Source organism: Crotalus tigris, unplaced genomic scaffold (assembly GCF_016545835.1).
Source record: "Crotalus tigris isolate CLP2741 ecotype Arizona unplaced genomic scaffold, ASM1654583v1 scf7180000020104.566533, whole genome shotgun sequence".
Taxonomy (NCBI): domain Eukaryota; kingdom Metazoa; phylum Chordata; class Lepidosauria; order Squamata; family Viperidae; genus Crotalus; species Crotalus tigris.
In genome coordinates this window covers 341,722-369,448 of record NW_024097859.1, presented here as the reverse complement: position 1 = coordinate 369,448, position 27,727 = coordinate 341,722, and the positions used below count along the sequence as shown (strand labels likewise).

At 52.8% G+C, this 27,727-nt stretch overlaps 1 protein-coding gene across 4 annotated transcripts; it reads right to left on the bottom strand.

Annotated features, from left to right (window-relative positions):
* Positions 1-588: 588 nt before the first annotated feature.
* NEK8 (NIMA related kinase 8) lies at positions 589-27,727 on the bottom strand. Of its 4 annotated transcripts, none has more exons than XM_039365533.1 (15): positions 27,621-27,727; positions 26,318-26,523; positions 15,439-15,671; positions 13,445-13,576; positions 12,124-12,332; positions 11,235-11,614; positions 10,888-11,069; positions 9,210-9,360; positions 7,558-7,634; positions 6,785-6,902; positions 4,634-4,784; positions 4,289-4,455; positions 3,002-3,160; positions 2,748-2,906; positions 589-940 (listed from the first exon to the last, which is right to left on the bottom strand). In XM_039365533.1, the coding sequence occupies exons 1-15, from the start codon at positions 27,665-27,667 to the stop codon at positions 912-914; spliced, it is 2,400 nt and encodes a 799-aa protein (XP_039221467.1). In that variant the 5' UTR covers positions 27,668-27,727; the 3' UTR covers positions 589-911. The 4 variants fall into 4 exon arrangements, with proteins under 4 accessions (XP_039221467.1, XP_039221468.1, XP_039221470.1 ...); XM_039365534.1 differs by having other exon boundaries at positions 11,235-11,611; XM_039365536.1 differs by having other exon boundaries at positions 11,235-11,404.

The following is a 27,727-nucleotide window of genomic DNA, read 5'->3' as shown; positions in this document are numbered from 1 at the left end:
ATTTTCTATTCTATTTTCTATTCTATTCTATTTTATTCTATTCTATGCTATTCTATTCTGTAGTCCTCGACTTACTTCATTTAGTGACTGTTCAAAGTTACAACGGCAGTGAAAAGAGCGACCTACGACCACTGTTCACCCTTGCGACCGTCGCAGCATCCCAAGGTCACGTGATCAAAATTTAGACGCTCGGCAACCGACTCGTATTTACGACGGTCGCAGCGTTCCTGAGGTTCAGCTGGCTCCCTTTTGCGACCTTCCGACGAGCAAAGTCAATGGGAGGGGGGAAGCCGCATTCACTTCACAACCGCACGGTCCATTTAATGACGGCAGCGATTCACTTAAGAACGGTGTCAAGAAAGGTCGTCAAACGGAGCGAGAGAACAAATCGCCCTCATTCAGCGCCGGAAATTGTTGGGCCCAGTGTGGTCGTTAAGCCAAGGGCTGCCTGGAATGGCTGCGGAGTGCCCCCTCGCTGATCGGGCCTCAGGGGCTGGAGCGGGTTCGAAACCCGGCATCCGACCGGCCCCGGGGTCAGATCCTGGCCGTCTCCCCACGGAAAACCTAGGCAACAGCCGCCTGAGTCAGCGCAGGAAGACGAGCCAGCAGGGCCTGGCCCCACGGCTTCCCTGACCCCCCCCCAGGGAAGAGCCCTGCCTGCCCCAGGAGAGGCTGCTCTGCCTTGGGAGGGGGGCATGGAGGCTGTTCTCACCCCAGGAAGCTGCAGAGAGGGGGGGGCAATCTTGCATCAGCCAGCGCTGGGCACCCTCTTCCTCCCAGTTCATGGGTCAGCTTCAGCCTCCCAGATGAGGTGTGTGTGTGTGGGGGGGGTCAGGATTCCCTGAAAGGGGAAGCCCCACCCCATGGGGGTCCTTTCTGCTGCTGCTGCTGTTCTCTCCATCTCCCTCCGTTCACTGCGGGCTGGATTCTTCCACCCCGGCTGAAATGCAAACACACACACACACATACACAAACACAGGGAAAAAAAATATAATCATCAACCAGGTTGCAAGGAAAGAGGGGAGGGGGGATAGTTTGGGCTCAGCCAGGACCTGCTTCCCTCCCCACAGCATGTTTGGGGGGGGGGAGGAACAGCGAGAAGCCGGAGCTGGCCAAACCTCGGAGCAAGTCACACAGAGGGGCTTTGTCTGCTGGCCGAACCCACAAACCCATCCTCTTCCCTTCCGTCTTCAGGGCGGTCCATTCATCCTCAGCTGCCCCCCCCACTACCCCCCCCCCAGGTTTTGGCAGGCAGGCAGGCTGATTCACCCTCTCCCGGGGCCACATTTAGCCCAGCAGCTATTTCCGGAGTTCCTGCCCTGGGAGGGGAATTTTGGAAAAAAAAAAAAACGGCTTAGGAGGCTGGTGGGCAGCTGCCCAGATGTGCTTAGCATCTGGGGAGGGGATTCTGGGGCTGCTGCCCCCTTTTGGGGCTGCTAACCGCCCCCCCCCCAAGTGCTACAGGGCTGTCCTCCTGTGTGTGGACAGTCCAGCAGCCACGGGATCCTCACTAAGGGACAAGTCTGACTGGACTGGCTAGGACAGGGGTGTCCACACGCGGCCAGGTTAAGACGGGTGGACTTCAACTCCCAGAATTCCTCAGCCAGCAGAGCTCCAGGGTAGGGGCAGGCCACCCCACCGTTCAAGGCAAGAAAGGGATCTTAGGGCCATCAAAGACTCTTCACGAGTCTCAGCCCTGATGATGTTCCCTAGCTGGGCCACAAAACGTCTGCCAGAAAAGCACCAGGGACCCCACAGTCGTCGTCCTCCTCCTCACAGACCCCCTCCCTTCTAGCTCAGAGGGCACTAAGGACCCACCCCAGTCCTCCTCCTTCTCCCCCTTCTCCTCCCTACAAACCCCTCTCTCTTCTACCACTGATGATGTTCCCTAGTTGGGTAATGAAATGTCTGCAAGGAAACCACCAAGCTCAGAGAGCACCAGGGACCCCACAGTCATCGTCGTCCTCCTCCTCCTCACCCCCCCCAACCCATCTAGCTCAGAGGACACTAAGGACCCCACATTCCTCCTCCTCCCCCTCTCTACAAACCCCTTTCTCTTCTAACACTGATGATGTTCCCTAGTTGGGTAATGAAATGTCTGCAAGGAAACCACCAAGCTCAGAGAGCACCAGGGACCCCACAGTCGTCGTCCTCCTCCTCCTCCTCCTCCTCCTCCTCACACACCCCCACCCATCTAGCTCAGAGGACACTAAGGACCCCACATTCCTCCTCCTCCCCCTCTCTACAAACCCCTTTCTCTTCTAACACTGATGATGTTCCCTAGCTGGGTCATCAAATGTCTGCAAGGAAATGACCAAGCACAGAGTGCACCAGGTACCCCACAGTCCTCCTCCTCCTCCTCCTCCCCCCTTTTCCTCCTCCTCCTCACAATCCACCCCCTTCTAGCACTGATGATGTTACCTAGTTGGGTCATGAAACGTCTGCAAGAAAACCACCCAGCTCAGAGAGCAACCAGGACCCCCAAATTCAACCCTGGGCTGCAAAGATCCTTTGCTGCCAGCACTGCTGTTGACTCTCTGAGTGTGTGTGTGTGTGAGAGAGAGAGAGAGAGCACAACTGCCACTTTCCACTGCTGGGTGGCTTCTGGAGCTTGAAAGCCGAGGGAGCCCAGCCCCTCCCAGGGGAAGGGGTGGCCGTGGGGACAGGGGCTTCCCACACTGCCTGCCAGCTGGCAGATGATGCCCAGCCCCCCCCCTTGGCAGTTGTGCCCGCTGCCGGCTACTCACGCTTGAGAGTGAGCAGGGTGGTGCCATGGCAACAGGAGACCGAGACCACCAGGCTGGGGGGGCCCTCTTCCAGCTGCACGGGCCGGGGGCTCCTCGCCTCCTTCTCCTTCCTGCCCAGACGCCCCCGGGCGCTCTTGCCCCAGGTGTAGACCTCGCCATCTGGGGGGGCACAGGCGGCAGGCTGACCCGGCTGACCCCAAGCGCTGCCCAAAGGCTGGCGGGGGGGGCTCCGAGTCTCCCGCGCGGCCACTCACCTGCTCCCACTGCCAGGGTGAAGGCATCCCCACAGCCCACCCGGGTGACTCTGGTGCCCAGCAGCCCCTCCACCAGGTAGGGGGCCCGGCTGGCCCGGCAGGAGATGGGGCCCAGCTGGCCGTGCTGGTTGCTGCCCAGGGTGTAGCACTGGCCGGAGGCTGTGGGTGGAGAAGGAGGAAAGCGCATCGTGCCCTGGGGTTGGCAGGGCGACTGGGACCAGAACGGCTGTCGCTAAGCAATACGGTCATAAAACGAAGCATCGCGCGAGTGCGTGGCGTAACTGCCGGACTGTGGGCTGCTAAGTAAGATGTCTGGGAAGACCAAGCCCCCCCCCCGCTTCCCGCTAAAAGATCCTCAGGAATCGATTAATCTGTCCAAAGGCAAATTAAATCAGGCAAAAATTCCACCGGTTCCCCCTGGGAAGTAGTGTTCTGCAGGGCTCCCAAAATATTCAAATTCGTATTTAAATTACTGTTTAAATATGTAAATTAAGCTACAGGTTCTGCAGGGCTCCCATATTTAAATTTATATTTAAATTACTGTTTAAATATTTAAATTAAGTTGCAGGTTCTGCAGGGCTCCCATAATATTTAAATTCATATTTAAATTACAGTTTAAATATTTAAATTACATTGCAGGTTCTGCAGGGCTCCCATAATATTTAAATTCATATTTAAATATTTAAATTAAGCTGCAGGTTCTGCAGGGCTCCCATATTTAAATTCATATTTAAATTACTATTTAAATATTTAAATTATGCTGCAGGTTCTGCAGGGCTCCCATAATATTTAAATTCATATTTAAATGAAGCTGGAGACTTACGTTCGCCCTGCTGGCTAGCCAGCCTCTGCGCCCAAGCAGATTCGAGGGGCATACAGGCAGTCCTCGACTTACAACCAGAACTGATCCCAACGTTTCTGTCATTAAGTGAGGCATTCGCTGAGCTTCGCCTCACTTGACGACTTTTCTCACCTGAATGGTCACGTCCGTCGCTGAGGTCATTAAGTCAGTAACACGGACATTAAGCGAGTCTGACTCCCCCCCCTGCTGGCTTTGCTGGTCAGACAGTCGCCAAAAGGGGACCGTGTTACCCAACAACGGTCAGAAAATTAGGAGCCGGGGGTCAAGTGTCATTAAGTGTGAAAAATGGTCATTCAGTGTGAAAAATGGCCGCAAGAACCGTCGCTAAACAGACGGCGGTAAGTCGAGGGCGGCCTGGGCTCCGAATTAAAGCATCTAGAAAGGCTTCTCCATTTAATGGCCAGGGGCTGCCCTGGAGGGCTCACCGGTGATGGCTGCTGAGTGGGAGGTGCCGATGTCCGCGCCCACGATGGTCTCCTCGCTCAGGGGGGCCGAGCAGGCGGGGCTGAAGACCAGCACTTCCTCCACCTGCTCGGCAGCGGTGGGGGGCTCCCCATGGGGCAGCGTCCTGTCCTGGCCCAGCTTGTTATACCTGGTGGGGGGGGTGGGGGGGAAGAGAAGAGTCAGCGCCAAGCTGCCACCTCCCTCTTGAGCCCCTCCGGCCCGCTTGGCGCCAGGCTGCCCGTTCAAGCTCTGCCGGCAGCCGGTTCCCCCAGCCGAGAGGGGGGCTTTTTTAGCCCCCGGAAGGCAAACGGGGACCCCCGCCCTACCTGTTGCTGCCACAGGCCAGGATCTGATTCTTGGAGGTGAGGATCATGGACGCATCCATGCCACACAGGACCTCCTGGGCGTCGTAGCCAGAGGGGAGGGGCACCAGCTGTGGGGAGCTGTGGGACTCCAGGGTCCCCAGCCCCAGGCGCCCTAGGAGACGGGAGAAAGAAAAGGGGGGCTGTTAGAAGGGGCTCCCGCCAGCTCCCCCTGGGGGACCCCCCCCCGAGCAGGGAAGAGGCCAATGATTCGGGATGCTTCAGCCATCAATATTTTTTTTTTAAAGTTATTCTGCACTTCGTTATCCTAGCTTGCCTTCAGCAGCCTTCTTCCTTGTGGTTAATAATAATAATAATAATAATAATAATAATAATAATGTTGGAAGGGACCTTGGAGGCCATCTAGTCCAACCCCCTGCTCAGGCAGGAGACCCTACACCCTTTCGGACAAATGGCTGTCCAGTCTCTTCTTAAAAACTTCCAATGTTGGAGCATTCACTGCTTCTGGAGGCAGGTAGTTCCACTGGTTAATTGTTCTTGCTGTCAGGAAGTTTCTCCTTAGTTCTAAGTTGATTCCTTGATTAGATACCATCCATTTTCCTTCCTTCCTTCCTTCCTTCCTTCCTTCCTTCCTGAATTATAGAATCCTAGGGCTGGAAGGGACCTTGGAGGTCATCTAGTCCAACCCCCTGCTCAGGCAGGAAACCCTAGACCATTTCAGACAAAATGGCTGTCCAGTCTCTTCTTAAAAGCTTCCAGTGTTGGAGCATTCACAGCTTCTGGAGGCAGGTTGTTCCACTGGTTAATTGTTCTAACGGTCAGGAATTTTCTCCTTAGTTCTAGGTTGAATCACTCCTTGATTAGTTTCCCTCCGTTGCTTCTCGTCCTGCCTTCATGGCATCGATCTTCAAAAAGGAAGAACAGGCTGTGACTAAAGACAGCCTCCCTTAGCTTACTAGAGATGAATAGTCCTTAAAAGTGGTAAAGAAAGGCACAACTTGCTACCTGTTTGAAGAATAAATTCCCCAAAGGCTGCTTTTTCAACAAGGAACTGCTTGCAACCCCGGCGGCCCCCAGCTGTCGGCACACAGGCTGCTTTGAAGCGCAGCTCCTGAAGCTCCTTGCAGACCTTTGCTGCATTGGAGGATCTTGTGGGGTGATTCTAGGACTCTCCCTAAGCCAGGAGGGTCATATAAGCTAAAGGAGTGCCGGTTCCTTCTGTTGGTAAGTTCAAAGAGGGAAAGTCTAGAGCAGGAGTAGGCAACCTTGGCTCTTTTATGACTCGTGGACTTCAACTCCCAGAATTCCTGAGCCAGCATGGGGGAACTCTGGCCCCCTTCATGACTTGTGGACTCCAACTCCCAGAATTCCTCAGCCAGCATGGGGGAACGGTGGCCCCTTTATGACTTACGGACTTCAACTCCCAGAATTCCTGAGCCAGCATGACTCAACTTGGAAACAACCTGCCTCCAGAAGTGGTGAATGCTCCAATGCTGGAAGATTTTAAGAAGAGACTGGACAGCCATTTGTCTGAAATGGTATAGGGCAGTGGTTCTCAACCTTTTTAATGCTGCAACTCCCAACCGGTCGTAAGTCGAGGACTACCCAACCAGTCGTAAGTCGAGGACTACTCCACTGGTGCAGCACCGTTTGCAGAATGGGATTTTTGGTGGTCTCAGCAGGGCAGAGACAGCCTGGACAATTCCTATTGGCTTTTGAAAGCCAATAGAATTAGACTCTATTCAAGAGAGCCTCTTCTACTGGCTTTCAAAAGCCAATAGAATAAAAGGGAGTAGCACAGCTAAGGAAAAGGGGGAAAAAATGGCGGACTGTGTTGTTTGGCGACCCCCGTGAAATGGTCGTTCAACCCCCAATGGGGTCCCGACCCACCGGTTGAGAACCACTGGGTTAGGGTCTCCTGCCTGAGCAGGGGGTTGGACTAGATGACCTCCAAGGTCCCTTCCAACTTTACTGTTATTATTATAACCTCTCCCTTTCCCCTCAGCATGGCTGGTTCAGGAATTCTGGGAGTTGAAGTCCACCAGTCCTAAAAGAGCCAAGGTTGCCGACCCCTGGTCTAGAGAAAAACTCTCCAGGGAGCACCAGGGATCTCTCCCTGGACATGTGGGTCAGCTGGCCAGCTTCGGTGCTCACCGTTGTCGCCCCTGCCCCAGGTGAAGACTTCCCCTTCGCTGGAGAGGGCCAGGACGTGGGACGCGCCACAGGCGGCTTGCGTGATCTCGTATCCCAGCAGGGCCTCCACGATCTTGGGCTGCAAAGAGCAGGTCAGAAAGGGAAGAGGCCAATGGCGCTCACCCCCCCCCTCCCCGCCTCCCCGGCCTTTCTCCGCCACCTTCCGCGCCCCCGGGAAGTGCAGGTGAGGTTTGTCTCAAGGCAGGAGAAGGAAAAATCTGCAAGCTTCACCCACCAGGTCTGCTTTACGCCATCCCAGGGGAATCAGAATAACAGAAGGGACCTTGGAGGTCATCCAGTCCAACCCCCTGCTCGAGCTGAAGATCAGGGGTGTCCAACCTTGGAACTTCGTGGACTTCAACTCCCACAATTCCCCAACAAGGGAATTGAAATCCACAACTCTTAAAAGTTCCCAAGGCTGGACAACCCTGGTACAGGATCTCCTGCTCGAGCAGGGGGGGCTGGACTGGATGACCTCTAAGATCCCTTCCACTTCTGTGATTCTGTATTCTGATGTCTCCGTGCACCCGAGTTTCCTTTTAAATCTCTTGCGGCGTCTCAGCAGCCCCCTTGCGCAGTTTCCCTTTTTTTGCAGATGGAGGGCGGTGTGTGTGTGTGTGTGTGTGTGTGTGTGTGGATAAAATGAGAATTTGTGGCTCCCCCCTTAGCCCTGAGCCCACCGCGCCCTCCTCGGGGACCGGACCCCAGATGCTTGAGCCGAGGGCAGAACCAACCTGGCTGATGTCCACAAACGATCCGTGTCCTAAGCAGCCACTGCTGCCGCTGCCGAAGGTCAGGACAATCCCTCTGTCTGTGGGGAGGAAAAGGAGCCGATAGGATACCCGGCATATTGCGCGGATCCACTGACACACACACACCCCAATCCCAGCCCCCCAAACCAAGGCTTGCACCTGGCTGGGTCAGCCAGAGCAGCAGGGAACAAAGGAACAGGCCAGCTTGGATGCTCAATGGGGCTGAGGTCGGCTGGACCCCAAAGGACAGCAAGAGGACGGAGACTAAGGAAAGTAATCAAAGAATAGAAGAGAAGAGAAGAGAAGAGTAGAGAAGAATAAAAGAATAGACTAGACTAGACTAGAAGAATGAATAGAATAGAATAGAATTAGACTAGAATAGAAGAATGAAAAGAATAGACTAGACTAGAATGAAATGAATAGACTAGACTAGACTAGAATGAAAATAGAACAGAAGAATGAATAGAATAGAATAGAATAGAAAATAGAATGGAATAGAATAGAATAAGGAATAGAATAGAATAAGGAATAGAATAGAAAATAGAATAGAATAGAATAGAATATAGAATAGAATATAGAATATAGAATACAATAGAGAATACAATAGAGAATACAATAAAGAATAGAACATAGACTATAGAATAGAATAGGGAATAGAATAGAAAATAGAATAGAATAGAATAGAATAGAATAGAATAGAAAATAGAATGGAATAGAATAGAATAAGGAATAGAATAGAATAAGGAATAGAATAGAAAATAGAATAGAATAGACTAGAATAGAATATAGAATAGAATATAGAATATAGAATACAATAGAGAATACAATAAAGAATAGAACATAGATTATAGAATAGAATAGGGAATAGAATAGAAAATAGAATAGAATAGAATTAGAATAGAACAGAAGAATGAAAAGAATAGACTAGACTAGAAGAATGAATAGAATAGAATTACAGAATAGAATTGAATAGAAAATAATAGAATAGAATAGAAATAAGAATAGAATAGAATAGAATAGAATAGAATAGAATAGAATAGGAAATAGAATAGAATAGAAAATAGAATAGAATAGAATAGAATAACAGAGATGGAAGGGGCCTTGGAGGTCTTCTAGTCCAACCCCAGACCCAAAATGACCCCCCGCCCTAGATGACCAAGGTGAAGACAGGCAGGAACTGAGTCAAAATGAGTTTTAAACATCTTCATGTTCAGAAGAAGCCCAGACAAATCCATGGATTATCAAAAGGAGGATCAGGCACAGCACAATCGGATCTGCGGGATTCCAGTATTGCAGCCCAGAGGCCTCCAAACTCGGCCACTTTTAAGACCTGCGCCCTTCAACTCCCAGAATTCCCCAGCTGACTTTTAATTCCACCTCTGGCTGGGGAATTCTGGGAGTTGAAGTCCACAGGCCTTCAAGTGGCCTAGCCTGGAGACCCCTGCCCTAACGCTGCCTGAAAAACCTTTGTGCAGGGGGGGGGAAGCCCGTCTTGAATGAAGGAGTGAAAATTGAATGCATTTCTTCTCCAGTCCACTGCGAGCCTTGCAGGTGTCCAGGGGAGACCCCTCCCACCGGGGTCCACTTCCTGGGACCCTGCCAGGACCCCCCGTGCCAGCCCAGGCCTCTCCTACCTGTCAAACAGGCAGTGAAGAGATCCCCGCAGGCAACGTGCTTGATGGTCACCCCGGACTGGCCCTCCAGGAAGCGGCACACGAACTGGGGCTGCAGCTGCTCCGTGGCCCCCGGGAGGGAGGGCCCCCCGGCCGTGCCAAAGGGGGGCGGCTGCGGAGGGGGGGGGAAGCGGCAAGAGCGAGACCAGATCAAGCCGAGCTGCTCAGATTCAAAATCCAGCCTTGAATTGCAACAGCGAAGGGACTAGAAAAAGTGTTTCTCAACCTTGACGATTTTAAGGCGTGTGGACTGTGGAATTCTGGGAGTTGAAGTCCACACGCCTTAAAATTGTCAAAGCTGAGAACCACTGGACTAGAAGGAGAAGGAAGGCTCCTAGGCACGTGCAGAGGTCCTTCCCAGGGACCGTCTAACTCTGCCCATGGAACTTTGCCTTGGTTTCCCATTTGGGGCTGAGAACTGGGCCCGGATCCCGTCTGCTCTTCCAGCAGGAAGGAAAGAACCAGGCTGCAAGGAAGAATGAGGACCCAGATTGTTGGGGGCAATGTAAATATATATATACATTGCTTACTGGTGTACACCGCTTAGAGAGTGCTTGCACTTAAAGCGGTATATAAGTCTCATAAATAAATAAATAAGAGGGGAGGTGCCCTGGGGGGGCGCTTGTGTGAGCCCCAATCTCTCTCTGCTGGCTTTCTCGGGTAGAGAAGAGAGGCCTGCCCTAAATGGAGCAGCAGATCCCCCCCCACCTCCCCCTCCTCCCCTCTGCAAACCCCACATCCCTTCTAACACTGATGGCGTTCCCTAGTTGGGTCATGAGACGTCTGCAGGAAGACCACCCAGCTCAGAGATCAATAAAGACTCCACAATCTTCCCCCTCTCTCCTCTTCCTCTCCCCCCCTACTTCATCCCTTCCACTTCTCCTCCTCTTCCTCTTCCTCCTCTCCACAACCCTCCCTTCTAACATGGATGGCGTTCCCTAGTTGGGTCATGAAATGTCTGCAAGAAAAAAAACAAGCTCAGAGAGCACCAGGGACCCCACAGTCGTCGTCGTCATTGTTGTTGTCGTCGTCCTCCTCCTCCTCCTCCTCCTCCTCCCTCTACTCCACAAAAAAAAACTCCCTTCCAATACTGATGATGTTGCCTAGCTGGATCATGAAATGTCTGCACGAAAACCACCCAGCTCAGAGAGCACCAAGGACCCCACAGTGGTCTTCTTCCTCCTCCTCTTCCTGCTCCTCCTCCTCCTCCTCCTCCTCCCTCCCTCCCTCCCCAAGTGTCTGGCTGCCCCCCCCCCCTTCCCAGCTACTTCATTCCTTCTCTCCCCCGCCCACTTGGAGCTGAACTGGTTATTCAACATATTCAATTCTATTTGGCAAAAAGGGGGGGGTCTGTTTCGCCTTGGCAGGCCCCTTCTGCCTCTGCAGTGCCAACCTCGCTGGGGCCTGCCTAAAGCCCCCACCCCACCCCACTTGGAGCTGCCAACTGCCTTCCCAAAGGGGGCCTTGATGGGTTTTCTTTAAAAAGGGGAAAAAGAAACTGGAGCAAACTTCTAAAAGAGGGTTAAGCAGGACCACCGGGGAGGTGGGGGCTAACCAGCATCTCCCCAGCCCCTTTCCTCAGCAAGCAGAGAAGAGGGGGGCTGCCCCCTCATCCCTGGCAGAAACGAGGGGCTCTCACCTCCCACAGGACCAGCCGCCCGGATTTGGTCACGCCGGCCCTCTGCGTGCGGCCCGTGGACACCTGCACCACCTCGGTGTTCAGCATGGGCAGGCGGAGGGGGGTGGCGATGCCGGAGCCCCAGGTGTAGATGGAGGACAAGGCCGGGGGGAGGCCGGGCCTGGGGGTCCCGGCGCGGCCACCTGTGTCCGAGAGAAGGACGTCCGTGGGTGCTGGGGTGGGGACGCTGCCCTCTCCGGCCGCCCCCAAGCCCAAGAAGGGGAGCTGCAAGTCTGCCCCTCCCTCCCTCGGGGGAGGACCCCTGGGGAGACGGAGGGAGACCCCCCCCAGCACAGGCCCAGCCTTACCCCTCGCTCTGGCCGTGACAGCTGCACCCCCGGTCCTGCTCTGGGCCACGGCCGGTGCTGCTCTCCACGACTTCTCGGGCCTGCCGAGAGCACAGGAGACGGGCCACAATTTCAGCCTCAACGTGGCCAAGTGAGTTTTTCCCAGTGTTACGACCTTTCCTGCCACCGTCCTTAAGTGAATCGCTTCCATTAGTACGGGCAGTCCATTCAGTGACCGTGTGAAGTTACAACGCCACCGGAAAAAGCGACTTGTGACCCTTTTCCACGCTTTATGACCGTTGCAGCCTCCCCGCGTGGTCACGTGATCCAAATTCAGACGCTGGGCAGCTGACTCGCAGTTACGACGGTGGCGGCGGCACGGGATCCCCTTTTGCGACCTTCTCACAATGGGGGAAGCCGGGTTCACTTAACGACCAAGTGACTCACTTAATAACTGCTGTGTTTCACTTAACAATGGTGGCGAGGAAGGTCGTAAAATGGGGCAAAGCCCACTTCACAAATCTCTCACTTAGCAACCTACATTTTGGGCTGAACCGCGCTCGTAAGTTGAGGACCGCTTGTCACAGTCGTTAAGCAGATCTACTGTCCCCCTCTGACTTTGCTTGTCGGAAGGTCACAAAAGGGGATCACGTGACACACACACACACACACACACACACACGGGACAATGTGGTCGTCATAAATGCAAGTCGGTTCCCAACATTCTGACACTGCAACGGTCGTAAGTGTGAAAAACGGTCCTCAATCACTTTTTTCAGCACCGTTGTAACTTCACACGGTCACTAAATGAACGGCCGTAAATTGAGGATGGCCTGTATTTGTCAGGCGGGGGAGAAGAAGCAGGGAGGGGGGGTTGGGGAAACAGCAGGCCCCCCCTCCCCCCACTTGCCTCCTCATCCGGACGCTGCCCACGTCGGTGTAAAGGTCCAGCAGGGGCCGGACGCAGAGGGCCTCGGCCATGATCTCGTTCAGCGGCGGCCGCTTGGAGGGGTCCAGGTTGAGCAGGCTGAGGATCAACTGGCGCAGCTCAGGGCTGTAGCGGTCCGAGATGGGGGCAAAGGTGCCGCTCATGATCTTCAGAACCAGAGCGGGCAGGTTCTGCGGGAGAGGAGGGGGCGCCATCAGGGAATTTGCAGGAACTCCCCCCCCAAAAAAAAATTGCCCCAGGAGGGCAAGGGGGCGACAGCAACCCTGTGAGGTGGGTTGGGCTGAGAAAGAGAGCCACCTGGCTTCCATGCCTAAAGCGAAACTAGAACTCACCATCTCCTGAGGATTGGCCCCAAGTCAGCCAGCAGGCAGGACTAGAACTCACCGTCTCCCAGTTTCTGGCCTGGTGCCTCCACCTCTCTGCCTCCTCCACTGCTGCCTGCTCTGACTGGCACTAGAAGCCCCCAGGACCTGCCCATTCTGTGCACCCCCCTTACGGAGGAACCCTCTCTGTATAAGAGGGGTCCTTTGCTCCTGGCAAGACCCCCTCCCAGGTATTTATGGCCACAGACCCTCCCTGCGGAGGATATTTAGAATAGGAATAGGAATAGGAATAGAGTAGAATAGAATAGAATAGAATTAAAATAAGAATAGAATAGAATTAAAATAAGAATAGAACAGAACAGAACACAACAGAACAGAACAGAATAGAATAGAATAGAATATAGAAGAATAAATGGAATGGAATGGAATGGAATAAATAGAATAGAATAGAATAGAATAGAATAAATGTAGAATAGAACAGAACGCAACAGAACAGAAGAATAAATGGAATGGAATGGAATGGAATAGAATAGAATAGAACAGAACACAACAGAACAGAAGAATGAATGGAATAGAATAGAATAGAATAGAATAGAATAGAAGAATAAATGGAATGGAATGGAACAGAATAGAACAGAATGGAGTAGAGTAGAGTAGAATAGAAGAAGTGAAGAATGGAATGGAATGGAATAGAATAGAAAAGAAAAGAAAAGAAAAGAAAAGAAAATAAGGAATGGAATAGAATGGAACAGAACAGAACAGAGCTGGAAGGGGCCTTAGAGGTCTTCTAGTCCAGCCCCCACTCAAGCAGAACCACAGAACTTCACCAAATTTCAGCGGCCAGCCTTTCCGCTGGTTCCCTGCCAGCAGTGGTCAGAGGCGGTGCGTGCTGGGTGTCTGGGGCACCCCGGGGGCCGCACCGCACCAGAGAGAAGACCCCACCCCGACCCATCCCTTACGGCGGCCTCAAAGGCTCTCTTCAAGCTGGCCAGCTCATACAGGACGCAGCCCAGGGCCCAGATGTCGCTCTTCTGGTTGTAGGGCTTGCCTTCGCACAGCTCCGGGGAGATGTAGCACGGGGTGCCCACCACCTGAGGAGAGAGGCGCCCCAAGGAACGCCCGTCAGCCAAGCCGGAAACGTGGAAAAAAGGGAGAAAGCAGAAGCCCCACCCCCCCGTCTGGTTTGGTCACTTACAGGTAGTCCTCGACTTACGACCACAACTGAGCCCAAAGTTTCCATCGCTAAGCGAGACAGGGGTTAAGTGAGCTTTGCCCCACTTTACCACCTTCCTTGCCACATTTGTTAAGTGGATCACGGCAGTCGTTAAGTGAGTAACACGGCCGTTAAGTGAATCTGGCTTCCCCATTCACTTTGCTTTGTCGGAAGGTCGCAAAAGGGGATCAGGGCACTTTGCGGCCGTCGTAAATACGAGTCGGTCGCCAAGCGTCTGGATTTTGATCGTGTGACCATGGGGAGGCTGCAACGGTCGTAAGGGCACAGCGCTTTGGACCATTTCCGCTGCTCGTGGCAAGATGCCGCCTGCCACCGGCGCAAGGCGCCACAGGGCAGCCAGCTGCAAGGGACGGCAAGCGGCCGCTAAAGTCAAGCAGAGGCGCGACAAGTGTCGGGCTGTGTGGGAGGCCTGGCTGTGGTGGTCTGAAGGCAGTGATGGCGAACCTTTTAGAGACCGAGTACCCAAACTGCAACCCAAAACCCACTTATGCATCGTCGGGTGCCGGGCGGGTGTGGCCCATTGGCTGGGCATGGCTGCGGTGGTAACAGCAGACTGGGTGGAACTAAAAAGTTCAATCAATCAATTTCAACTTTGCAAGATCTTTATTTTTCCCACGAGAAGTTGAAATTGATTGAACTTTTTTTTTTTTTGCACAGGGTGGTGGAGGCCTAAAGCGAAAAGGTTTTATAAAACCCAGCTGAAGGCCTAGGACTGGGGCAACGGCATGCGTGCCCATAGAGAGGGCTCTGAGTGCCGCCTCTGGCACCCGTGCCATAGGTTTGCCACCACTGTCTTAAGGTAAGACACCCCCACCCCAAATTCTGGGAGCTGAAGTCCACCCATCTTAAAGTTACCAAGGTTGAGAAACACCAGCCTAGACCAGTGTTTCCCAAACTTGACCATTTTAAGGCATGTGGACTTCAACTCCCAGAATTCCACAGCCAGCAATGCTGGCTGTGGAATTCTGGGAGTTGAAGTCTACATGCCTTAAAATGGTCAAGTTTGGGAAACACTGGCCTAGACCATTCTTTACGCATGGACTTCAATTCCCAGTATCCTTTGCAATCACCCTGCTGGCTGAGGAATTCTGGGAGTCGAAGTCCATACATCTTAAGAGTTGCTAAGGCTGAGAAACACCAGCCGAGCCCAGGGATGGGGAACCTTGGCTCTTTTATGACTTGTGGACTTCAATACCCAGAATTCCTGAACCAGCCATGCTGGCTGAGGAATTCTGGGAATCGAAGTCCACCAGTCATGAAGGGGGCCATAGTTCCCCCATGCTGGCTCAGGAATTCTGGGAGTTGAAGTCCACCAGTCATGAAGGGACCATAGTTCCCCCATGTTAGCTGAGGAATTCTGGGAGTTGAAGTCCACGAGTCATGAAGGGGCCATAGTTCCCCCATGTTGGCTGAGGAATTCTGGGAGTTGAAGTCCACGAGTCATGAAAGGGCCATAGTTCCCCCATGCTGGCTCAGGAATTCTGGGAGTTGAAGTCCACGAGTCATGAAGGGGCCATAGTTCCCCCATGTTGGCTCAGGAATTCTGGGAGTTGAAGTCCACCAGTCATGAAGGGGGCCATAGTTCCCCCATGCTGGCTCAGGAATTCTGGGAGTTGAAGTCCACCAGTCACAAAAGACCCAAGGTTGCCTCCCCCTGCCCCCCTTCACCCAGAAACCGCCAGCGCAGACCCCCACCCACCCACCCAAAAGCCCACTCACGGTGTAGGCTTTGCTCTTGCTGCTGAGGATCTTGGAGATGCCGAAGTCACCGATCTTGACCATGGTGTGGTGCTTGTCCAGGAGGATGTTCTGGGTCTTGAGGTCCCGGTGCAGAATCTGTTTGGCGTGGACGTGGTGAAGGGCCAGCAGGATCTGCGCAAAGAAGTGCAGGATGGTCTCCTCGTCCAGGAGGGAGTTGCCCCGCTTGTGGATGAATTCAGCCAAGGTCCCACCTGGGCAGGGGAGGAAGAGGGAGGCGGCCTTAGGCCGGGGGTCCGCAGAGCCCACGACCCCCAGGGGGTTTGCTCCCCACTGCAAACCCCACTGTCTTTGCCTCTCAGCGTAGCTGCCGGCAAGTTCTCTGTCCTGCCTTTATTTTGAAACAGGAGCAGCCAACCGTGGCCCCTTTAAGACGTGTGGACTTCAGCTCCCAGAATTCCCCAGCCAGCTTTGCTGGCTGGGGAATTCTGGGAGTTGAAGTCCACAGTCTTAAAGGGGCCAAGGTAGGACGCCTCCAGTTTTGACCATGCACAACAGCTGGCCGGGGAATTCTGGGAGTTGAAGTCCACAGTCTTAATGGGGCCAAGGTAGGACGCCTCCAGTTTTGACCAGGCACAACAGCTGGCTGGGGAATTCTGGGAGTTGAAGTCCACAGTCTTAATGGGGCCAAGGTAGGACGCCTCCATTTTTTGCCAGGCACAACATCTAGCTGGGGAATTCTGGGAGTTTAGAGTCCACAGTCTTAATTGGGCCAGTAGGACTCCTCCGTTTTGACCAGGCACAACAGCTGCCGGGGAATTCTGGAGTTTTGAAGTCCCAGTCTTAAGGGGCCACAGGTAGGACGCGCTCCATTTGACCAGCACAACACTGGCCGTAAGGAGTTCTGGCAGTTTGAAGTCCACAGTCTTAATGGGGCCAAGTAGACGCCTCCAGTTTTGAACCAGGCAAAACAGCTGGCACGGGATTCTGGAGTTGAAGTCCACAGTCTTAAAGGGGCCAAGGTAGGACGCCTCCAGTTTTGACCAGGCACAACAACTGGCTGGGGAATTCTGGGAGTTGAAGTCCACAGTCTTAAAGGGGCCAAGGTAGGACGCCTCCAGTTTTGACCAGGCACAACAACTGGCTGGGGAATTCTGGGAGTTGAAGTCCACAGTCTTAAAGGGGCCAAGGTAGGACGCCTCCAGTTTTGACCAGGCACAACAGCTGGCCGGGGAATTCTGGGAGTTGAAGTCCACAGTCTTAAAGGGGCCAAGGTAGGACGCCTCCAGTTTTGACCAGGCACAACAGCTGGCTGGGGAATTCTGGGAGTTGAAGTCCACAGTCTTAAAGGGGCCAAGGTAGGACGCCTCCAGTTTTGACCATGCGCTACCAGCTGGCTGGGGAATTCTGGGAGTTGAAGTCCACAGTCTTAAAGAGGCCAAGGTAGGACGCCTCCAGTTTTGACGATGCACAACAGCTGGCCGGGGAATTCTGGGAGTTGAAGTCCACAGTCTTAAAGGGGCCAAGGTAGGACGCCTCCAGTTTTGACCATGCACAACAGCTGGCTGGGGAATTCTGGGAATTGAAGTCCACAGTCTTAAAGGGCCAAGGTAGGACGCCTCCAGTTTTGACCATGCACTACCAGCTGGCTGGGGAATTCTGGGAGTTGAAGTCCACAGTCTTAAAGGGGCCAAGGCCAGGAGACAAGGACATCTGGACTGCTGTGTCCTTTGATGGCCACTGTCCAGATACAGGTAGTCCTCAGCTTATGACCACACCTGAGCCCAGAATGTATGTTGCAGAGTGAGAAATTGGCTGAGTGAGTTTTGCCCCGTTCTACTGCTTTCATTGGCACGTTTGTTCAATGAATCCCTGCAGTTCTTAAAGTAGTAACACAGCTGTGATGTGAATCTGGCGTCCCATTGTCTTTGCTGGGAAGAAGGTCGCAAAAGAGGATCATGTGACCCCGGGACACGTAGACCATCGTAAATGTGAACCAGTTCGTCAAGGGTCCAAATGTAAATCACATGACCACGGGGATGCTACAACGGTCGTAAGTGTGAAAAGGGTCATACGTCACTTCAATATTGTTGTAACTTCGAACGGTCATTAAATAGAATAGAATAGAATAGAATAGAATAGAATAGAATAGAATAGAATAGAATAGAATAGAAAAGAAAAGAAAATATGGAATGGAATGGAGCAAGATAGAACAGAATAGAACAGAAGAGAAGGGACCTTGGAGGTCTTCTAGTCCAGCCCACTGCTCAAGCAGGAGAACCTATACCATCTCAGACAAGTGACTGTCCAGTCTCTTCTTATGTACCAATCAACTGGGCAAGAAGCCTGTCAAGGCATTGATTTAACAGCTAGCCAGCTTATGTAATGTGAGATGTCTGATGTAATGATGGGGAATTACTCCGCAGGGTCTGTGTCCCTTTAAGAGCCTTGGTATAAAGGGAAGGCTCCGCTGAAGTGTTCTCTCTCTTCCGTTTCCTGCTGTAACTGTGGTTTGTTGAATCCTGCTGTATTAGCACAGGTATGTCTATTGTTCCTGGTGTATGATGTTGTAGATAGCGTAAGATAAACCACCATTTAATATAGACCACTGTTTACTATGTTTACTCCTGGGTTATCTCGCGCAATAAGACCATGCACGCTCTGACAGAGCCCTCCCTTATCAGATGAGGACAATCTCAAATGGCATGAGCCTCTTAGTGACGAGATCCTAAGACAGTGGTGGCGAACCTATGGCATGCATGCCAGAGGCAGCACTCAGAGCCCTCTCTGTGGGCACGCGTGCCTTCACCCCAGCCCTGCCTCCCCCCATGGGCCTCTCACCAGCAGCCGCCCCCCGGGAGGAGAGTCGCCCCCGGGTGCGGCCTGCACAGAGCAGCGCAGCAAAGGACATGGCAGCGGGGACAAGACTCTGCCTTTGCGCTCCGTCATGAGCAGATGATGACGCAGGGTGCGGGTGGAGGGTGTGCCCACCATGGCGCTGCTGGGCCGCCTGCGATCTGTTGTGGCGGGCTGTGGAGGTGCGTGGCCCTGTAGGCAGGCGGGGCACGGGGTGGCGGACAGGGCGGGGTGGTTTTTGGGCACCCGGTCTCTAAAAGGTTCGCCATCACTGTCCTAAGAAAAAGTGGTTTGCCTTTGAGTGCTGCCACCGCGCACTCGGACAGAATTGCACCAAAGGTCCAGCAGGCTGAACAACCCCGCAGCACCAAAGTCTCTCTGGAAGGACCCGCAGAGTAAGCTGATCCCACACGTCGTATCCAGCAGGCAGGGACCCAAGACCAGCCAGCACCAAGGCTCTGCCAGCCTGGTCCAAAGGCCTGCTTAGGATAGCTTCCCGTTTGCAGCCCCAGCCAGCCAGGAAGAACAGGGAACGGCGGGGAGACGGCAAAGCTGCTTGCTGGTTTCCTCTCCTCAACCTTCTCAAGAGACTGGACAGCCATGTGTCCAAGCTGGACTCTGGAAAGGGGGCAGAGAAGAGCAACCAAGATGACCAGGGGGCTGGAGGCAAAAACATAGGAAGAACGGTGGCTGGAACGGGGTAGGTGAATGAGCCGAGGTGGCGCAGCAGTTAGAGTGCAGTACTGCAGGCCACTTTAGCTGACTGTGTTCACCAGGTCAGCGGTTCAAATCTCACTGGCTCAAGGTTGACTCAGCCTTCCAGACTTCCGAGGTAGGTAAAATGAGGACCCAGATTGTTGGGGGCAATGTAAATATATATCTATACATTGCTTACTGGTGTACACCGCTTAGAGAGTGCTTGCACTTAAAGCGGTATATAAGTCTCATAAATAAATAAATAAATAAATAAATAAATAAATAGGTCTAGTAGTCTTAACGAAGAGAAGGCCCAGGGGGGACATGGTGACCTCCTCCAATATTTGAGGGGCTGCCACAGAGGGGCTGCCAAAGCCCCTGAGGGCAGGACAAGAAGCAAGGGATGGAAACCCATCAAGGAGAGAAGCAATCTGGAATTAAGGAGATATTTCTTGACAGTGAGGACAATGAACCAGGGGAACCGAAGTTGTGAGGGCTGCTCCATCGTTGTAGGCTTTCAAGAAGAGACTGGATGACCCTCTGTTCTGAACAGTATAGGGCAGGGGTAGGCAACCGTGGCTCTTTTATGACTCGTGGACTTCAACTCCCAGAATTCCTGAGCCAGCACAGCTGGCTCAGGAATTCTGGGAGTTGAAGTCCACGAGTCATAAAAGAGCCACGGTTGCCTACCCCTGGTACAGGGTTTCCTGCCTGAGCAGGGGGTTGGACTGGATGACCTCCAAGGTCCCTTCTGCTCCTGTTATTCCATTAACTAAGACGATTAGGGGACTGGAGAAACAGTCATGTCACATTTTTCAGTGCCCCTGTAACTTGGAACAGTCACCAAATGAACTGTGGTTAAGTTGAGGACTGCCTAAAACAAGTGGAACCACTTGCCTCCAGAAGTGGTGGGTGCTCCATCATAGGAGGTCTCCCCAAAGAGACTGGACCATCATTTGTCCAGCATGGTTAGGAGGTCTCCTGCAGGGGGCTGGACTAGGTGGCCTCCAGGGTCCCTTCCCACTCTTGTTATTCTGCGCTCGGAAACCTAGAGCCAGTTCCCCCTTTGGGGAGAAGGGCCAGGGGTAGGGGTGGGGAGAACCAAGCGCAGGCTGCAGAGCGCAAAGCAGGGCCGGGAACGAGCAGGCAGGAATCCAATCAAAATTCAGACCCTTCCAATTCCAGGCTGCGGGTCAAGAGGAGGGCAAAGAGTGTGTGGGGGGGGGCTTATAATAATAATAAAGTTGGAAGGGACCTTGGAGGTCATCAAGTCCAACCCCCTGCTCAGGCAGGAGACCCTACACCATTTCAGACAAATGGCTGTCGAGTCTCTTCTTAAAAACTTCCAATGTTGGAGCATTCACCACTTCTGGAGGCAGGTTGTTCCACGGGTTAATTGTTCTAATTGTCAGGAAGTTTCTCCTTAGTTCTAGGTTGCTTCTCTCCTTGATGAGTTTCCACCCGTTGCTTCTTGTCCTGCCTTCAGCAGCTTTAGGGAATAACTGGACTCCCTCTTCTTTGGGGCAGTCCCTGAGATACTGGAACACTGCTATAATAATAATAATAATAATAATAATAATAATAATAATAATAATAATAATAATAATTATTATTATTATTATTATTATTATTAGGAACTGCTTCCATCCTGCGACGATATCTGTAATACCATCAAACATCCACATCTGCCTATCCCAGGTCCTGGGTAAGGACTCGATAGGTAGACAAAATGCCAAATCCAGTCTGAACATCTGGCTGACTGTGCGATGATCGATAATAATAATAATAATAGTAGTAGTAGTAGTAGTAAAGTTGGAAGGGACCTTGGAGGTCATCTAGTCCAACCCCCTGCTCAGGCAGGAAACCCTACACCATTTCGGACACCATTTCTGTCCAGTTTCTTCTTAAAAACTTCCAGTGTTGGAGCATTCACCGCTTCTGGAGGCAGGTGGTTCCACTGGTTAATTGTTCTCTGTCAGGAAGTTTCTCCTTAGTTCTAGGTTGCTTCTCTCCTTGATGAGTTTCCATCCGTTGCTTCTTGTCCTGCCTTCAGGGGCTTTGAAGAATAGCTTGACTCCCTCTTCTTTGGGGCAGCCCCTGAGATATTGGAACACTGCTATCATGTCCCCCGTCGTCCTTCTCTTCGTTAAACTAGACAGACCCAATTCCAGCAATTATTCTTTATATGTTTTAGTCTCCAGTCCCCTAAAATCTTGCTCTTCTCTGCACTCTTTCTAGAGTCTCAACATCTTTTTTACATGGTGGTGACCCAAACTGGATGCAGGGTTCCAGGTGTGGCCTTGGAATACTTCCAGGGCCTGAAAAGCATCAAAAAGTCGTTCCCCCCAGGGGGGCCACTGGGCCAAGAGAGGAGACCCGCCAAGGGTTAACCCAGCCTCCTTGGCATTCAGGGAAAAAACAGCCACAGCTGAGCCCAGCTTCTGCCCCGGCAGATCAAGCCCGACCTGTTTGGCAGCTCCGCTCCTGAGCCAAGAGCCACCCGGGGGGGGGGGGTGTCTGCTGCAGTGTCTCCTCCTTGCTTGCGACTGTGTAAGCAGACACACAAAACGGCCCTTTGTTTGCAAGGCCCAGTGGGGCTGCCTCTGGTAGGGAGTGCCTCTCCTCCCCCCCCACCTGAAATCGGACACACACCACTCGCACAAACACAAGCTTGCTTCTGTAACAAGGGGAGGAGGGCTTCCCTGGCTATAGCAAGGCCAGCCCCCCCCCTTCTCAATGCCCCCCCAGCCCCCTCCTAGCAGCCCAGGTGTTAGCAGGGAGCAGCCCACCGGTTGCAATTCCCCCCCCCAAAAAAATTTTGGAGCCTGGGGCTGGAGAGGAGGGAGCAAGGTGGGGGTCTTCCTTACTGCATGGGGGGGGGCACAGGCTGCTTCCTGGAGTCCTCCCCCTCTCCTTCCCCCATCACACTGTTGTGCAAGTATCCCATTCTCTAGCACACACACACATATGCACAGGTGGCTGGCAACCCCCCCCCCACACCCCAGTTCCTGGGGGAGGATCCTCTGAGAGGGAGGGGGGAGCTTTCACTGAGGCTGGGAGAAGGAACACAGTCTGCTGGGTCCGGCCCCAGTTCCACAAGCAGTCCTTGACTTACGACGCCTTGCTTAGTGACCGTTCAAAGTTACGATGACACTAAACAAAAAGAGGTGACTTATGACCGTTTTTCACACTTACGACCCCCGGGGTCCTGCGCTCAAGATGCCGACGCTCGCCAATTGACTCGTACTTATGATGGTCGCAGCATCCCGAGGCACGGGTCCTGCTTTTGCAACCCTCTCGCAAGCAAAGTCACTGATTCACTTAACAACCTGTGACGAGAAAGGTCGTGAAATGGGGCAATGCTCGCTTAACAAAGGTCTCACTTAGCAACATACATTTTGAGCTCAATTGTGGCCGTTAAGTTGGGAATGACCTGTATTGGTCTCACAACAAGAGACCCCCCCCCCCGAGGTAGCAGAGAGGGGACGGTGACCCTTCCCCTGCAGAGCATCTGGAGACCAGAGACCCAGCCCAGAGGGAGTGTGGACTCCAACACTCATCGCCCCCTCCAGGCAAGTTCAATTCCCACCTAGCAAGAAGGCAAGGCAGCAGAATGACAAGAGCGGGAAGGGACCTCCGAGGTCCTCTAGATCAACCCCGATCAAGCAGGAGATCCTGTACCATTTCAGACAGGATGGTTGTCCAATTTTTTTCTTTAAAACTTCCAGTGTTGGAGCCCTCACAACTTCTGGAGGCAAGGAGTTCCGCTGGTTAATTGTTCTGTCAGGAAGTTTCTCCTTAATTCCAGGTTGCTTCTCTCCTTGATCAGTTTCCACCCATTGTTTCTTGTCCTGCCCTCTGGCGCTTTGCAGAACAGGTGGAAACCCCCCCCCCCCTTCTTTGTGGCAACCCCCCAAATACTGAAATGCTGCTCTCACGTCACCCCAAGTCCTTCTCTTCATTAAACTGGACATACCCAATTACTGCAACCGCTCTTCCTATGTTTTAGCCTCCAGTCCCCTAAAACCATCTTTGTTGCTCTTCTCTGCCCTCTTTCCAGAGTCTCAACATGTCGTGGCAACCAAAACTGGGTGCAAGTAGTGCAAGTGGTTATAAAGTGGTCCGAACTCTTCGTTCAGAATTTGGGGAAGGGTCGTGGCAGCAGAGCCCCTGAGGCCTATGGAAGGCCCTGGGTTCCTGGGCCTTGGAAAATGTTCCCGGTATAGGATCAGAGCATGGCATTTGGGGCTTCTGGTCACTAAATGAGAGCGCGCTATAAAAACGGATAAATAACCTGGCACAGGTTAGAATTAGCCTGGCAGGCTTACAAACTGGGTCCCTTCAAGAGGCAGAGATTTTAATTTCTGGGTCCCTTCCACCTAGACCAGTGTTTCTCAACCTTGACAATTTTAAGGCATGTGGACTTCAACTCCCAGAATTCCACAGCCAGCATTGCTGGCTGTGGAATTCTGGGAGTTGAAGTCCACATGCCTTAAAATTGTCAAGGTTGAGAAACACTAACCTAGACTCTAGTTGAGACTCTAGAAAGAGTGCAGAGAAGAGCAACAAAAATGATTAGGGGACTGGAGGCTGAAACATATGAAGAACGGCTGCTGGAATTGGGCATGTCTAGTTTAATTAAGAGAAGGACGAGGGGGGACATGATAGCAGTCTTCCAGTATCTCAGGGGCCGCCCCAAAGAAGAGGGAGTCAAGCTACTCTCCAAAGTGCCTGAAGGCAGGACAAGAAGCAAGGGATGGAAACTAATCAAGGAAAGAAGCAACCTGGAACTAAGGAGAAACTTCCTGACAGTGAGAACAATTAACCAGTGGAACAACCTGCCTCTAGAAGTGGTGAATGCTCCAACACTGGAAGTTTTTAAGAAGAGACTGGACAGTCATTTGTCTGAAAGGGTATAGGGTTTCCTGCTCGAGCAGGGAGTTGGACTAGATGACCTCCAAGGTCCCTTCCAACTTTATTATTATTATATCTATTTTCTCGCTTTTACACACAGTTCTCGACTTCCAACCCATTCGTTTAGTGACCACATTTACAACGGCACAGAAAAAAAGCAACCTACAGCCAGTCCTTGGACGGACGACCATTGCAGCATCCCTATGGTCGTACAATCAGAATTTGGGAGGGGGGGCTTGGCAACTGACTCCTATTTACGACGGCTGCAGTGTCCGGGGGTCATGTGATCTCCATCTGCGACCTTCCCACAGGCAGAGTCAATGGGGGAAACTGGATTCGCTTAACGACTGCATGCTTCGCTTAAGGACTTCCGTGATTTCTTTGACAACCGTGACAAAGCAGCTCGTAAAACGGTCCAGCTAAGAACCGGCTTGCTTGGCCACAGAAATTCTTGCAGTAGCTGCGTAAAGTTCCTCATGCTTGTGGTCAAGGCTGTAATTCTGGTGGATGAATTCAGGCCACCGAGCTTGAGTAGGACCGGTGAATAAGCGGCAAGAAATGCTGGATATTTAGAAATCTGCTTTAAATAACCAGTTCCTAGTCTTGTTCCACCCGTCAATAAAATTCAGACAAGAGTGGAGCAAAACTTCCAGGGACGAATACGGACCGTTTTCTCAGCCCCAGAGCCGTCCTGCCACTGCCTTCCCCGAAGTACTTTTTGACCTTGTTCATTTATTTAATGTATTTATTCATGCAAAACATTTATATAACCATCCGTTTTATAATCCCACTCCGGGCGGCTCCCAAGGCAAAATAAAAACCCGTAAAAACTATAATAAAACCATAAAACAAAGCCGCATTAAAAACAACCACGACAAAAACCTGGCACCCAGCCAGACTTCTCATCTGCAGTTATCCAATCTGATCCCAGCACTTGGGGGTCTTCCAAGCCTTGGGGGGGGGGCAAGGAGGGTGGAGGCCTGCTTCATTTCTGTGGGGTGGGTGTTCCATGGGGCAAGGGCTGCCGGGAAAGAGGCAAACTCCTAGATGGCAACATTCAATCAATCAGAACAGAGTTGGAAGGGACCTTGAAGGTCTTCTAGTCCAGCCTCCTCTCCCCCCGCCACTGCTCAAGCAGGAGACCCTACACCATTTCAGACAAGCAACTGTTCTTAAAGACCCCCAGTGATGGAGCACCCACAACATCTATTTGACCTTGTAGGAAATTTGGAACTTTAAGACTGGTGGACTTCAACTCCCAGAATCCCTCTTGGTCTTCCTCTTGGTCTCCCATCCCAATATGTTCCTGGGCTGAGCTGATCAGAGAGTCTGCCCAGGGTTGCCACCTTTCATTCTGAGTAAGCATGGAATGTTTTTCTCGCCCTTCTTCTGTGGAAGCCTAGGCACCCAACCCTTTGGCGGGCAAATCTTCCCCTTCTTTTTTTTCTTTTTTTAAACAAAATTTTATTAAATTTATATAGGTAAGGAAAAATAGGAAGAATACAGGTATGGTAAAGGGAAGGGTAAAAGGAAAGAGGGAGGGGAAGGAAATAAGGAATTAGGGTAAAATAAGGATAGGTACAATCACATATTTCAACAAACAAGCAACCGTCCGGTTCATAATAATGAGTAAGTATCATATTCAACCATATTTAACAAAGGGGGCTCAGAGTAACATATTAAAAATAATTTGTAAACAAATACGTTGACCTATTAAGTAAACACTACTAATAAAATCCCCAAAAAATAAATAAATCCTAACAATCAAAAGTAACAAATGAAAATCAGTAAATGAGGAAAAGTAATCGTATCATCAAAATGTTAGTTAGAACTCGATTAAAAATCAGTCATCTATTCTAAAATATTAAATCCTTCAAGTTCTAACGTGTCTCTAACCATTGATAAATTTTTTCCCAAGTTCTAAAATAAATTGAATCCTCTTTTTCTTTCATTTCTAATGTTAGTCTACCCATTTCTGCACACTCTAGAATTCTGGTAATAATAATCTGATCAGATGGTAGATTCTCATTTTTCCAAAATTTGGGAAAGCTTCCCCTTCTGAGGCCAGTGGCACCTAGGATAGCCCATTGGCACCAGCCCTTTTGACCCAACGTCCAACCCGATGGTGGGCAAAGCTTCCCTTTCAAGGCCAGGAGGTGCCCAGGCCTGTCCCTTGGCATCTGCCCCTTGGAAATCCTATAGTGGGCCAGCTTCCCTTCCATTTTGACATCTGGAGGTGCCCAATGCCACCTGTTTGCACCTGCCCATTTCACCCAGGGTTCAACCCTTTGACAGACAAGGCCCCCCTCCCGTTCAAGGCCAAGAGGCTTCTGGGAGAGACCGCACTGGACGGAGGGTTCGACCTTTTGGCGGGCAAAGCTCCCCTCCCCTTCGAGGTGGGGAGGCCTCCGGTGGTGCCCGCGGGCGCCCCTACCCGGCGCGTACTCCATGGCGATCATCAGGGCCTTGTCCTCCAGGAAGTTCTCGTAGTACTCAATGATGTGCGGGTGATGCAGCAGCTTCAGCACCTGGCACTCGTTCTGGGCCGCCAGGCGCTCGTCCTTGGTCATCTGCTCCACCGGGATCTGCTTCAGGATGACCAGCTTCTGGTCCAGCCGGCGCAGGCACAGGTGGACGATCCTGTGGGGCGGCCGGGTGCGTCAGGGAGTAGGGCATGGGGGTGGGGTGGGATTCCTCCCACATGGGGGGGTCAGCTAAACCCCCACCCACTCCCTGAGCCCCCTTTGGCGGGGCAGACGGCCATGTCAAGGGGGGCATGGGGAGATTCCCTCACCAGGGGGGGACCCACTCTTTGATCCCCCTTTTATGGGGCAGCTCTGGGTGCCTCAAGAGGCAGGGTGTATGGGGGCATGGGAAGGGCATGGGGGGCTTATATCAAATGGGGGAGCAGCTGGGCCCCTCTCCCTGAGCCCCCTTTTGCAGGGCAACGGGAATATCAAGGGGGAGATGGGGGTCATGGGTCATGGGGGGCTCCTTCCACAGGGGGGGTCAGCTTGGCCCTCTCCCACTCCTTGAGCCCCCTTTTGTGGGGCAATTGGGTATATCAAGAGGCAGGGGGGCAGGGGGGGCATGGCAAGGGCTTGGGAGGCCTGGGGGAGCTTCTACTTCGGGGGGGCAGCTGGGCCCCTCCCACGAGCCCCCTTTTGCTCGGGGGAGTTTGGGGGGCACGGGGGTCATAACTGACCCCCTCTACATGGGGAGTCAGCTTGGCCCCCCTCCCTCCCCTGAGCGCCCCTTTGGAACGGGACTTTCCGTGGGGAGCCCAGCCGGGCCTGAGAGATGGTGCCCTGTCTGTGCCTCAGTTTCCCCGTGGGTAAAGAGGGTGCAAAGGAGGGCTGGGGGCTGGGAGGGGGGGTTCCTCTGTAGGGAGGGGGGGGAGAAATGGGGTTTTCATCGCCAGAGCTGAATGCCGACGGGAGCCCCCCCCCGATCCCCGCAGGGAGGGACTACAAAGCCCATCGCGGGAGAAGCCCCGTCTCTTGGAAGGCCGCCGCGGAGGAGGGGGGGTGGCGCGCCAAAGGCCGCCGGCTGTGGACGATGGGCGTGGTAGTCCCGCGCCTCCAGAACCGCCCCGCCGTCAACGCCCCCTCCCCTCCCCTCCCCCCAATCCTCCTTAAGAACCGGTTTTCGAGCCGGGCGGCTCCCATTGGCTGGGGAAAGAGAGGAGGGGGAGGTCCCGCCCCCTCCCGCGTCTCCACGGCGACCGCCGCCCTCACCCGAACGCCCCCCGCCCGACCACCCGGATCCGCTCGTATTTCTCCATCGGGCGCCGCCGAGTAGGCCGCGGCCGACGGGCCTCGCGTTGCCATGGTGACCTTGCCGG